At 40.7% G+C, this 13,469-nt stretch overlaps 1 protein-coding gene across 2 annotated transcripts in view; it reads left to right on the top strand.

The window, feature by feature from the left end:
* The window catches only part of RASGEF1C (RasGEF domain family member 1C), a 72,084-nt gene extending 60,877 nt beyond the window's left edge, over positions 1-11,207 (top strand). For both annotated transcript variants that reach the window (XM_064724794.1, XM_064724793.1), the window contains 4 exons: positions 750-845; positions 995-1,118; positions 3,097-3,169; positions 3,569-11,207. In XM_064724794.1, coding sequence (XP_064580864.1) covers positions 750-845; positions 995-1,118; positions 3,097-3,169; positions 3,569-3,593 — 318 coding nt within the window. In that variant the 3' untranslated portion in view covers positions 3,594-11,207. The remainder of the gene's footprint in view (positions 1-749; positions 846-994; positions 1,119-3,096; positions 3,170-3,568) is intronic.
* Positions 11,208-13,469: the final 2,262 nt, after the last annotated feature.

Here is a 13,469-nt window from a genome sequence, read left to right on the forward strand (position 1 = left end):
CAGACTCTGATGGGATAGGTGGAAAGCTTGGGTCACTGCTAAATGCCACTCTGCCCTGGATGATGGACAGGGCTAGTTTTGGGAACTACAGTGGTCTCTCTGGCTACTGTTAGCAGTTTCCTGTCAACCAGCTTAATATTTTCAATCCTGTTGTCTGCAGGTTAATTTGGAGAAGCAGGCTGTACTAATCAGGCACCAGGAAGGAAATTACATGCCTCAAGAGGTAGCTGTGCATGGAGCTGTTGAAAATGAAGGAGCTCCTGATTAACTGTTTGTAGACAAGTCCTTGCTCACCAAATTTTAGGCTGTCTTTCCTTGTCCTTGGTTCTTTGGTTCCCACCTGTGTTTAAATAGATCAATTTTTGTGTTCAACATCTCTGCTTTTAAGGACACAACAGGAAAGGGAAGAGTCCTGCAGTGTTATTTTGCTCTTTGCTGTCTGATGTTGTCATCAGACAGTGATGTTGTTGATAATAAACGGGGCTTTTAGCACTTTGTTAGTCATGTTATTGTGCTCAGTGAACATTGTGTTCAGTTCACTTTCATCTCAGCATACTCTCTTCTGGTGGCTGAAGGTCTCTCTAGACACTGCTGCCCTTTTGCTGGCCTGTAGCTGTACTGCTTTTCAAGTGCACAGCACACTGAAAAGTTAATACTTCTTTATTCTCATCTCTCCCAATTGAGTTGTTCTTTCATGCAGAGAAAATACTGAACTGAAAAGATAATGGTATTGTCATTTCTCTCCACAGATTGTGATCCCCTTCTTCAGCCTATTGATCAAAGACATTTACTTTTTGAATGAGGGATGTGCTAATCGCCTTCCAAATGGACACGTCAACTTCGAAGTAAGATCTGAAAAATGTTTTTACCTATCCCTTTCTGATAGCTGAGGGACTATCTGAGACTATTAGCCTGCGATTTTCAGGGCAGACCATCAAACACTCAATATGAGGTAATATTGCTGTATCTGAGTGGAATGATTTTATGTTTACAGAAATTCCTGGAACTGGCTAAGCAAGTAGGAGAATTCATAACATGGAAACAAGTGGAGTGTCCATTTGAGCAAGACCCTAACATCATCCACTACTTGCACACTGCTCCCATTTTTACTGAAGATGGTAAGACTCTGTACAATCATTCATCACTGAAAAGGTCTCTCTTCATCACTGCTAATTAACACCCTGATCCATGCTTTGGTGATGTCTCTCTGTCCCAGCTGTTTCCTGTCTTTCCTGCCAAACAGCTTGTTTATGCCCAGTCTATCAATATGTTTTTGCAAACACAGCCTTCTAGCACATGAAGCTGCTGCCTGATGGCTTTTCTCTTGTCTCTAGCTTCTCCATAAGGCACTGTCTAGGAAGCTGCCATTGTGGCCTTATTTTTTTAATCATGAATTGAGGCCACACAGGCCTGTCATGGGCTCCTGTGAATGTCAGCTGTCCCTTAGCCACTCATTGTGTGATTGATGGAACCAGAGCTAATCTCTCTCACAAACCAATGCTGTCATCTCTTCAGCAAACACAGCTCAGGGCCATGGAGCCCAGCTGACCTCCTCCTCCACAGCAATGACATGTTATGTACAGAAAAGAATTTTTAAGAAAATGCTTTCTATTCATTTCAGCTGTAGCTATGAAAGCCCTGTTCTGAAATTATTTCTCTTGTCTTTTTATGCATTTCTGTCCTCGTCAGTTTGGTATCAGCATGTCAGTATGTGTCACTTCATACTGGTTTGTGTCAGCTGCCTCTCTATACATTGTCACACGCAGAATTGTCTGTAGCAACCTTCCCAGAAGCTATTCTGGTGATGGGTTTATTTCTTCTTCATTCCATAGGCAGTTTTCTGTACTAATCCAAGGTAATCAGACAGCTTTTATTTCATAGACTACTTCAGAAAGCAAAGCACTGCTTCTAAAATTCTGCCTAAATCTTAAGAATGACTGCCAAAATACAATAATTAATATGATTAAACTAATATGTATCAAAAGGAGATAGAATGCAGGCATTTTTTCTTGTTTTAGGCTCTGAAGGGACAGAAAATGAAAGTCAGGGTTTTCAGACTACTGGACTAAAAAAAGAGTGACCTCAACCCACTAATTGTATGTAGATTTTCTCTCTCATGTCCTCCCTATATTCATGCTGCTTTTGTGAAATAGCCTTTGCAGAAGCCACAGGAAACCTCCCCCCTTACCCAGGGGCAGTGCAGAGTAGGAGGAACTGCCCTGAATGAAAGGTGGGAAGAGATCTGAGGGAGATTCAGCAGTGAAATGCAGCTGTACTGTGCTTGTCACTATGTGGAGGAATGGTCAACACTTGAATATTAAAAGACAATGCATTTGTAGCACAGACTTCAATGGTGAGATGGTTCCAGCAGTAAAGAAAAAAAGCATCATCAAACAGTCAAATGAGGAAATGTGTGTGAACACAAATTACAGCCTGGGATTCTGTGACGACAGTGATATTATTGCACTGCCAGAGGAGACTCTACAATCTAGACTCATTTTGGTGTCATAAAATACATCCTACAGTGTAAAGATTTGCAGAGGGAACAAAAAAACAGATTTATTTTCTTCCTCTGCATTCCTGCTCTGGTTTCTGTAACTCACTCTTACCTTGACAGTATTGTGTATGCATTTAAGGTACCATGTTCCCATAAGCTTTAAAAAGATTAAGGAACATGAAGTTGTGTTATGTGATGAGAATATCCTTAGTTTTTGAAAGCTTATGTGTTTATGTGTCAGCTCTCACCGTGTCTTTTTTAAAGTTCATGTAACTCTTGAGTAGTAGTGCTGTGATGGAGGAAATGGGCCCAGATCTCTGTATGCAAAACCAGAGACCATTCAGCTGCTTAATATTGTAGTGAGAAGGTGATGCTAACATATTTTAACTCTGGGCTCCTTTACTGTTTCATCGAAATTAACTAACAGCTTTGAAAGGTAGACCTGTGAGCTAATAAATATCAGTGTCCCACTGATCACCAGCTACCCGAGGGACCATGAAGTTTTACAGTTTCTCTTTCTATATGGTACAAAAGGATGTACAAGAATGCAGAGGGATGGGGGCTCCTGATGCTAAATAACACATATTTACTGATTCCAGGTTTGTATCTGGCTTCCTATGAAAGTGAAAGTCCGGAGAACCAGACAGAAAAGGACAGGTGGAAATCCTTAAGGTAAACTCACATTTTATCAGCTCATTTCTAAAATACCTCCAAACAGCTGCTCTGATACTTTGTGAAATCTTGTGAAGTGCAGGTGTTTAAGCTGTAACCCCTGAGTGAGGTCTCTTGCATTTAAAACTAATTTGCAGAGCTAAGGCTGCAGTGATAAAAGCTCATTTTAATCTCAAATTATCCTCCCTGTAAAGAATACCCTCAGCTTCCTCTACCCATGCTCAAGCCTGATGCAGATGAAGAATGCTCCAACAGAACTGGACCTTCCAACAGTTTCCAACTCTTCTAAGAGATGTGAAATGGTTTGATATAAATGAGAATATGAAGAGAGTGATTAAAACAACCCAAACCTTTACACTTGATATTTTAAAAAACTGTCCTTATGTTTTACTTTTACAGATCCACCATTTTAGGAAAGACTTGAAGATTGAGAGATTATTGCAGTAGGTCAAGGAAAAGAAATCCGCAAACATTTTGCACTACTGATTCCAAAGATGCCTGTTTGGGATTTAGACAATTTCTTTTGTTTGAGTTTTTTTGTTGGGTTTTTTGACTGCCTAACATAATGGATGAACTGGATTCATCCACTGAAATCAACAGAACTGTGTGCACAACGATGCTTTTCTAACTATGAGACAGAGAGAGGAAGGACAAACAGACTATTTGTGGCTGTGCCCAAACTGCATCAGGATCACTGTAATTTTGCCTCTGAAGGAAAATGCAAGAAAACCAGAGCAGGGAGAATCATGGTACTGCAACAGAGAATGGAAAAGTATAAAAAAGGAAAGCAAAAATACACGAGAGTATTTCAGAAGCAGGTGCTTCAGACAGCAGTTCTTTAAACCTTTGAGGATTGTAAAATTAAATCAAAGACAGACAACAGCAATCTGGTTAATTGCTGAATGAAGAAAAACAAGAACTTAACCTTGCATCAGCATTCCCCCAGCCTTGTTGAACAAAGCACTGACTGCTGCAGGTTGGAGCGTGCAGGGATGAGGACTGACACTGCTCACACACACGTCTGTCACACATAGGCCACGTCAGCATGGGGACATTGTCCTGAGCCCATGGGTTTTTACAGAACAGCCTGGAGTGTGACTCTTGCTTAGTTCACCTTCCCACCGCTGTTGTTGCTTTCCTTACTGTGAATCTGGGCCGGGCTAAGGAGGGCACAGAGGGTTGATGGTGCTGCTTGAAGAAACCCCCACCACTCCTGAGGTTGAATGAAGAAGCAAATGACTCTGGATTCAACTTACCTCTATTTAATGTATGTAGTGTATTCCCTAAAGTTATTGATGCTGAGTTGCATCTTTTAAGGGGTTTTATCACACTCAAAGAGAAAAGGTACTGCATAACCATTTCTATGGGGTTCCAATTAACACAGTACTGTTTATTTTGTAACATGATACTTAGGAGGATGGGGGTTAATTGCTCCGAACTTGGGGACTACATGGTATGCTTTAAGGAGACAAAGGGTTTCAGACTGGAATGAATGCACTAAAGAATTTGTCATTCATGAGCAGATAACCATTTTTGTCTTTTTTAATTTTAGGATGTAAAATTCACAGTTTCCTTACAGATAACATGAAATAGGGACAATGTCTTGTGTTTAAAGCTGTACAATAGTCAAGGTGCTACTGTAATAGATATATTAAATGATAATGAACTATATTAGATTCAAAACTAAGCCCTAACAGTAGACTTATTGTTTGTGTGTGGAAGGAATATTCCTAACTGCCCCAGAAAATATCTCAAAAAGCTCAAATGAAACCTAAAAGCCACATCATACTGAACTTTGCATTTTTATTACTGACTTGGTGCTACCTTTTCAGATATTTCAGTCCTTCTCTCCCTACAACAGAAGGATGTAACCCTTTTTTTGAAATCAGTAATAATTTTATTTCAGCACAGAGTGATTCCAAGTGGCTATGGTGTTTTGAAAAATTAGGGTAATCACAAAACCTGGCTGTGTTGGCCTATTCAGCCAGAAAACTGGAACTGTTCCTGCCCTCTGCCAGGCTCAAAGCTGTCCATGCCTGAGTGAGCTGCTGACCTAGGGGCATGGGCAGGCTGGTGTTTGAGGGCAGCAGCCTGGGAATGCCCTGTGTGGTGCACTCCAGGTTGGATGTGTCTGCAGAGCAGTTCTGTGCTGGGTTATGGGAGCTCAGTCTGGCTCACTGAATCCACTTGGTTTGCTGAGCTGAGCAGGATGAATTCTTCTGGATTTGCAAACAGGGCTTGAGGCAGAACTTCAGGTCTCCTTTTCCTGTAGATCAGCACATGAATTCAGATGGGGGGATATAAAACTCTAATGTGTTTATTCCAGCTTTGTATGGAAGAACTAAGGATGTAAGGATGGTACAGCATCACTGCAGCCATGGAATGATGACTGTTCTGCTGATACTGTGAATCTGCTGTTTGTTAATTTTTGTACATGAGCTGAGAGCAGTACAGAGGAACTATACACATATAGCTGTTCCTTCAGGCAGAACCATTTCCAAAATGAAGCCATTAAAAGCCTGTTAAATTTCAGATGAATCCAGAGCAATAACCATAAACGTATCTACAACAATGCTAATGTTTAAATGTGTTTCCTAAATGATATTTTTTTCTTCCAATCTGCATATTTTTAACAGGCACAGTGTGACTTCATAGTGGAAATATGGGGGTTTTGCTTATCTGAAACCCAGGGCAGATGGATGGGCCCTTTCTTAAAACCTGCTTTTTAAAATTTAAGTCCTCACTCCTTTTCTAATGAGCCACTAGAGGTTGGTACAGATGAGATTAAAACCTGTGACAATTAATATGATTTCTCAATATAATTCCTTATATTTTGGGGCACCTTCCATGAATTTGGGCAATTTTGCAAGTACAAGTTAAATTAGATCTCCTAAAGTTTATCAGTGTTGCAAACTAAACCACTTTTGTAGTCCAAAACTTTCAGACCTCAGTGCTTAAAATGGAAGCATAAAGGTCAGATCTAGGTGGGTATTAAGGGCTTAGTGGGAGTGTCAGAAGCACTAAATTATTCTTAAGCCTTTATGTAGTCACACATTTAAAAGGTCTTTTTTCAGAGGTGCTAAACATCCTCATCTCTTGGGGTGTAGTGAAGCAATTATTGCTTTGTAGAGGTGCATGGCACATTAATCTGTAGTGTTTGATCTCCAGAGACATTCACTTCTCTTTGCAAAATGTCTCGGAGATGAGAGTGCAAAACAAAATGAGTTTAAAAAACGGACTTCAGGAGACATGGCTTGTCTTCACAGAATTTTGTAGCTGAATCCTTTTTAAACAGAAACAATGTAAGCCTTAAGTTGCAGCAGTCAGTGGCATTTCTAATCGACCTGTGTGTGGCCTAACCAGGGTGAACGGCTCCTGGCAGGAGTGGGGTTAGAGCCTTGCTTCACCAACAAGCACCAGTACAGCTGAAAACAAAGAATGACAACTTGGGCAATAAATTTCTTCTAAAAATGTATCAATATTACATGAAAATTAGAACATATACATGTCCAGTAATCTATTTTTCTTGCTATAAAGGCATAAAGAACTTCTGCCATGCTAAAAAGAAAGGATCACTTCCCACCAAGCACTAAACCACTCTAAGGTGTGCAGTCATTAGACCAACATCTAGACAAGTTACTTGTAGTAGTGTTGTGGCTTTCTAATTCTGTTTCTTTGAGTGGATTCACTCCCTGGCAGCTGCTTGAACTAATGCTACACAGAGAACAGAGCAAAGAGAGAGAACAGACCTATAGGTCTGCTCTGTTGGTATCAAACCCTAAGCTGGTAAGATGTGAATATGACACAGTCTTGCAGAAGCATTAACTTAGTTTCTGGTATACAGCAGTATTTTAAAAGACCCAAATACATGAAATCACTTCTGCACCTCCTCCAGTGGAATCAGAATGATAGCAAAAGTCCCATTTTTCCATGTCTTGAGTGTGCCATCCTGCAATGCAGGGATAGGTGTAAAGCTCAGTGGAAAGCAAGGAGGGAATCGTGTGCCTTCAGCTTGTGTGAAGTCAGTAGATGAACTTGCTCAATGCCTTTTGAAAGACACTTAATTGTATACAGTGTTGCCCTCAATTTCCCATCCACATCGATCACATTACCAAATCAAAGGTGCATGGATATAGGGCAGCTGGGCACAACTAAATTTTCAGGGCAGAAGCTCAAAATGAGTCAAGCACTCAAGCATCCTGTGCCCCAGAGTACCCCAATTAGACTTCATTGTTCCCCCTCTTAGGCAATGAACACAATCCTGTTGTACATCTCTGGAAGCTCCCCATGTGCATAGAGCAACCTGTGATCTCATCTTCTGCTGAGATGTCACTTTAAAAAAGTGTGGACAGCTGCTAAAGCACTTCAAATAAGAAACAATTTAAATGTAGAGATATTTTTCTGAGCTCAAGAACATTTCATGATGTGGTCAGTGGTGATAAGATAATCACTCACTTAAAATTAAGCTGTCCCTTCCTGATATCTTGGTTATTTCATCATGTTTTATTGCAATAGTCTAATGCACCTTTTTTTTAAGCACATGAGCACTGGTTTGCACATGACTTTAAATCCAGTTTAGAACAGAGCTCAGATCGCTGAATATGTAATTGGAATTATCAACTGAAAAGAAATGCTAGTAGAAAAAATAGTTATGTGTATCAATGTAAAAATGTTACAGTGTTAACAGTCTCTGGCCTAGCAATGGCTGCGTTCCATGGAATGAGACTGATTCCAAGCACAGCAATGTGCCAGAGGAAAAACTCCAATTAATTTTGATGGGCTTTGGAGCAGTCCTGCAATTATTAACTGGAGTTTTTAGTTATTCATAGGTATTAAATTGTATTGCCAGCTGGTGTAGTCTCTGTGCCAGGTGCAACTCTCAGAGGGGAGATGCACTTAATAGTCAAAGTCCAGCCTTAGCAAAAGTTTTCTTTGACATTGTTGAACTTTCAACAGAAAATTCAAGGACTAAATCTGATCCAATGAATTAATTCATGTCTGAGTGCAAAATTTTACTTTCTGGCTTTAAGAACCTTTTTCTCTTTTTATACTGGTAGAAATTAGCCATAATGTCTCAAATTACTCTCTCACTGGAAATTAAACCCTCTTTGATTGTGAACTGATTATCTCCATTGTTGTAGTTACAGAATGGGGTTAGGGAGCGACAAGGAAACAAGGAAGAGCCCCTTTGTTACTGCTCACACTCAGCTGTGGGCCAAAGCTGTCCTTTCTTTTGTCCTATGTAACACCACCTGTGGAGTGGAATTCCCTCTGTAGGTGGTGCAGGGCATTCCTGAAGTGTGGGTACCCAGCTCTGGCATGGCAGCACGGGCACCACCAGGGGATGATCTCAAAGCTCAGTGCACATCCACAGCTGAGCCTGCACTCTGCTTTCCTGGGACACAGCCCTTTTGGAGGAGAGAAAGTTCTTGGAAGTTCACCTGAGGCAAAGCCCACTATGCTTCCTTACCCACCCAACAGAATGATTATGAGAAAATTCTTTAAACTAAAAGAAGTTTTCTCTAGTGGACTGAAAACAGTGAAGAATTTGTTACTTAGTTGACAGAGATTTTAAGATCTAAGAAAATAACTATTTTTAAAATTATGATAAATACTTTGATGGTTATTAACTTTCATATTTCACTGCATGGTGGCAAAGTGGAACTAAATATCTTCTATTAATATCAATGGCAGCTAGGCAGGTGAAGGCAGGAGAGAATAGTGAAATACTGGTGCAGAAAATGTTACCAATAATTTTGGTTTAATATTGGCTAGAGTGTGTCCCTTCCCCTGAAACCACTGTCCCCTGCTCTGTAGAACAGCTGAACCAGTTACCTTGTTAGATGGAACAGATCTGAAGTTTAATCTGCTTTGTATTAATTTCTTTTACAATTCTTTCTGCATATTTTCAGATAGGCAAAAAATACGAAGTACACTAAAGCTGATGCCCATACAAGGCATCACATGCTGCATTGTTACATTATGCCAGTGTGGCTAGGGAGCAGATAGCTTGTATGGCTGGTCTTTCATACACTCTGCACGGGTGCACGACACTGAACCTCAGGCAGCAGCCTCAGCCGCAGAAAGAAGATGAGAAAGAGTCAGTCCTGCCGAGCTCCCTGCCCTGCTCCACGGCCAGCACACGCTGGAGTGCTGTAAATTCAGAGTGGCACTTCTCCCTTGATGCCTTTCCCTCCACAGAAGTGGTATTTTGCTTCATAAACAGCTCTTGCAAAATGCCAAAGGAACATTTTTCTAGCTCTCTGCCATACAAAGGCTCTGTATTCATACTCCACATCTGTCATAACAGAATAAGAGTCCTTCTCTCTTTTCATCCCCATGGCCTTAAAACTGCCAACCCAGATTAATATTGCAGTGTAGCAATGTTCCCAGGCCTCCTAGAATGCAGAAGACTTAGGAGTTCAGAGCTCAGGAGTCCTGCAAGTTAAATGTTTGTAAAGGAACCTTCCTTCTAAAAGGTGCAAAGCTCCGTCTGATGGAATTTTGAACAGAAAATTACATATTCCAGCTACCTTTCAGAGCAACATAACTTCCTCAGTGACTTATTACCGGTCAGTACTATATCACCACTTTCATTATTGAATTATGCTTCTAAAATTCCAGACTTTTTGAAATGAATATATGATGGGTTTTGATGATTGGTCTGTGGGCAAACAGAATAGAGAAAATGGGGGCTGTAGTTTAGGCTGTTGACATCATCTGTGTTTCTTTAGCAGCCCAAGCTGGGTTATCATTTACTGTCTGTCCTTGCCTTGAACCAGAAGGAATTGTTCCAATATAATTGTCCAAATTATTAAAACTTAGTGAAAGATGCACATGCAGAGCTATTAAAATCAAGTGTTTCAAAGTCTGATTCTTACAAAGGTACAAGTACTTCCCTTGGGGGTTTGTCTGTAAAAACATCATTACTAGTAGACAACATAGATGGAAAACAAATTATCCTCTGGCTTCCAGAACTCTAAATGAGCATTCATAAGCTTATAAAGGTGAAAGATCAGATTTTAAGAGTGACTATCAACAATTTAAACTAAACTCCAAGAACATAGTATTTTAAAACTATTAGAATTATACTATTTTGTCACAGGCCTAAAAGCACAGGGTAAAAATGGGTAAGCAGAACTATCTTTATTTTCAGACTGAGAAATTCAAAGGTTGCAGGACAGGCCCAGGGCTACCTGGGAAGCATGTCCTTTCAAAAAATTACCCAAAAAGATACCCAAATTTTAGTTTTACATTTCTTCTGGTGTTAATCCTTTTTACAGCTGTGCTTAGATAAATGGGAACTAAATTATCACTTTAGGTTTTAAAAATAATCAAGCTAAGAAATAAATATGACTTAAAAGAGTGGTATGTATTAATCATGTGAGTGATAGCAATGAGGAACTGTGCTTTTCTTGTATTTTTCATTAAATTAAAAAATTCATGTTGTGATCAGCATTTTCAGGTCAAATTAAAATCTCTCTACCATAGAATCAAAAATTAGAATCATTTAGGTTCTAATTTTCCTTAAAGGAAAGGACCTTTAAGATCATCAAGTCCAACTTTTAACCCATCCATAATACTCAAACCATGTAGCTTTGTTAGAAATTCCCAGGATACCAACACTTTATTAATTGCACAGGCAGGAAACAGTAAAGTTACTTGAAAGTGGCTGTTATGATTTTGTGACTGTACATAGATCTTGCAAAATGTTATTGGTAATATGCATCCTGTAGCCCACATAAACACTGCGAGAATAGCATGGTCATTGTTACGCTTTATAGCTGTTGTGGAAAATGTCTTAACCTGCATTCATGATGATAGTGCCCATCCTACTCCCATGCCTTTTTATACAGTTGTGGTAAGATTGTTATGAAATCCTTTTGTCAGTCATGTTCCAGCTAACTTACCTATGTATAGAATTTATATATTAAACCCCCCCTAATTTATACTGTGTTTTAACAGTTTGCCTGAACTGTCTATGGTTTCTAAATTTTGTAATGTGAGTGTCAAATAAGAATAATAATTAAAAAAAAGGTTTGTCTGTGTGGATTTTTTTTTCTTTGGTTTTATACATAGTAAAGATTTCTACAGGATAGGCTGTGAAGAAACTCACATTGCTTTGAAGGAGATGTCCCTGACTCTGCAAAACAATTAATGAATATGTGTGTGGGATGAAACCTGTGGTTTCTGCTCTTTCTCATTTCCACTTTACTACTTCTCTCCCTATCCTCACACATGCAGTTCAAGCATGTGCACTGCAAGGAAAGGAGACAGATTCACAGTTCCCATTATAAAGTATTTTCCCAAATAGGAGTTGTAGAATAGAAACTTCATAATAATAGGAGGAAAAAGCTGAGACTGGGTCTGAGTGTTTTTAGTTTGTTTCTATAAAACTCTGTGGTACAACTGATGTTTAAATGTATTCTTTTAATATTTGTTTTGCTGATGGTAATACAAATAATAAACTGAGAGGTGCTACTGAGATGAGGGCCCCATTTCAGTAACAATGTACAGCAAGATACATCGTTGGTTCAAACAGCTTAAAATTCTTTTAAATAAAGAAGAAAGAGGCTCAGAGGTGAAACTTGTGTAGACAGAAGTGGTGGAGTTCCCTTGATGTAACATTTGGCACCTGCATCACAATGGTTCTGTGAGTAACTGCTGTTCAGCACAGCTGGTCCTGCCTGCTGTCACCGAGGGAGAATGGCTGGATGTGAGTGGTGGCACGGGCTCCAAAGCTGCAGAAGTGGATGTGCAACCTCCTTCCTCAGCAGTGCTCTTACAGTGCCAGAGCTCCTCCTGCCAAAAGGAACTGTTGAGTCATCTGGCTGAATTTCCTGTAAACTGTGGCTTATCCAGCCTTCCCCATGTGAAGCCCCCAATTCTCTATTAGGCTAAAACATTTCAATCCTCAGGAGGCCCAGCTGTGCCACAGAGAGTGAGAGAAGTGCAAGCTTCAACCACCCCTGGGAGCTTTTCAGTTAAAGGGAGTGATCAGCTCAGCTCAGCCCAAGGTAAGCCCAGCTGGTCCCTGTGTCACCAAAGTGAAACCCAGCCTGCCCAGTGCAGGGAACCCGCCCTGCTCAGTGAATCCCAGCCTGCTCAATGCAGGGAACCCTCCCTGCTCAGTGAATCCCAGCCTGCCCAGTGCAGGGAACCCTCCCTGCTCAGTGAATCCCAGCCTGCCCAGTGCAGGGAACTCTCCCTGCTCAGTGAATCCCAGCCTGCCCAATGCAGGGAACCCTCCCTGCTCAGTGAATCCCAGCCTGCCCCGTGCAGGGAACCCTCCCTGCTCAGTGAATCCCAGCCTGCCCAGTGCAGGGAACCCTCCCTGCTCAGTGAATCCCAGCCTGCCCAATGCAGGGAACTCTCCCTGCACTGGGTGAGCTGCCAGGGCTCGGTGTCCCCATTGTCCTCAGCTCAGGACACGCTCAGGGCAGCACAGCCCGTTCCAGTCTGCCACTGGCCACAACTCAGGTATTACCTGGCCACAACTTCTCCCCACCAGGGAATGAACACGAGTGCCCAGGCTTACACACAGTTTCTGGGTCACTGCCTTTCTAAGAAAAATTCTAAGAACTCCTAAAGAAGGAAAATGTGTCCTTAAGCCATAACCATACCTTGTTCTTTTTTTACCTGGCTGAGTATATTTGCATTTTTTCTATTCTACTGAGTAATCTAAAAAAAAGAATCTATTTTAAAATTTTCCTTTATAAAAATAAACTCTCATGGAATGGAAATGCAGCTGTCAGTGGGTTCTCACTTTGCCTTTCTGCTGATCCACACATCCAAGCTCCTATTATCTCTTTGAATTTACATATGCCACAACAATCTGTGACACTGGCTCCCTTGATCAGTAGTTACAGTGATTTGTGGAATGAATAATATATTTTTGCCTGATGTATCTTCGAAATTCTTGTGGTGGTTTTTCTATCCCCATTCAGTTCAGTCCCTTATAAAGAGACAGTATTGTCATAACTCCGTCCCTGAGCTCCCAAGCAAAGACCCAGCTACTCCCACACAGTCGGGGAACCTAAGAAAATCTCTGTCAGTGTAAAAAACAAACCATGGAACTGCAGAAATCCATAAACAACTAAAGACAGAGCACAAATACTAATCAGCCATTTTCTGACACCAGAGGAAGGAAAAACAAAACCAATACATCTCTAATTAAAAGAAAGCAAGCACAGCCCTGGAAGTACTGAAAGTCAGGAATTTTTGGCTCTGCCTCTGAGTTTTTCTGAGGCTTTGGGGAAGGCAGACAACCCTTGCTTTACATTTTGTATCCAAACAATGA

The sequence above is a fragment of the Zonotrichia leucophrys genome, chromosome 13, assembly GCF_028769735.1.
Source record: "Zonotrichia leucophrys gambelii isolate GWCS_2022_RI chromosome 13, RI_Zleu_2.0, whole genome shotgun sequence".
Lineage (NCBI taxonomy): Eukaryota > Metazoa > Chordata > Aves > Passeriformes > Passerellidae > Zonotrichia > Zonotrichia leucophrys.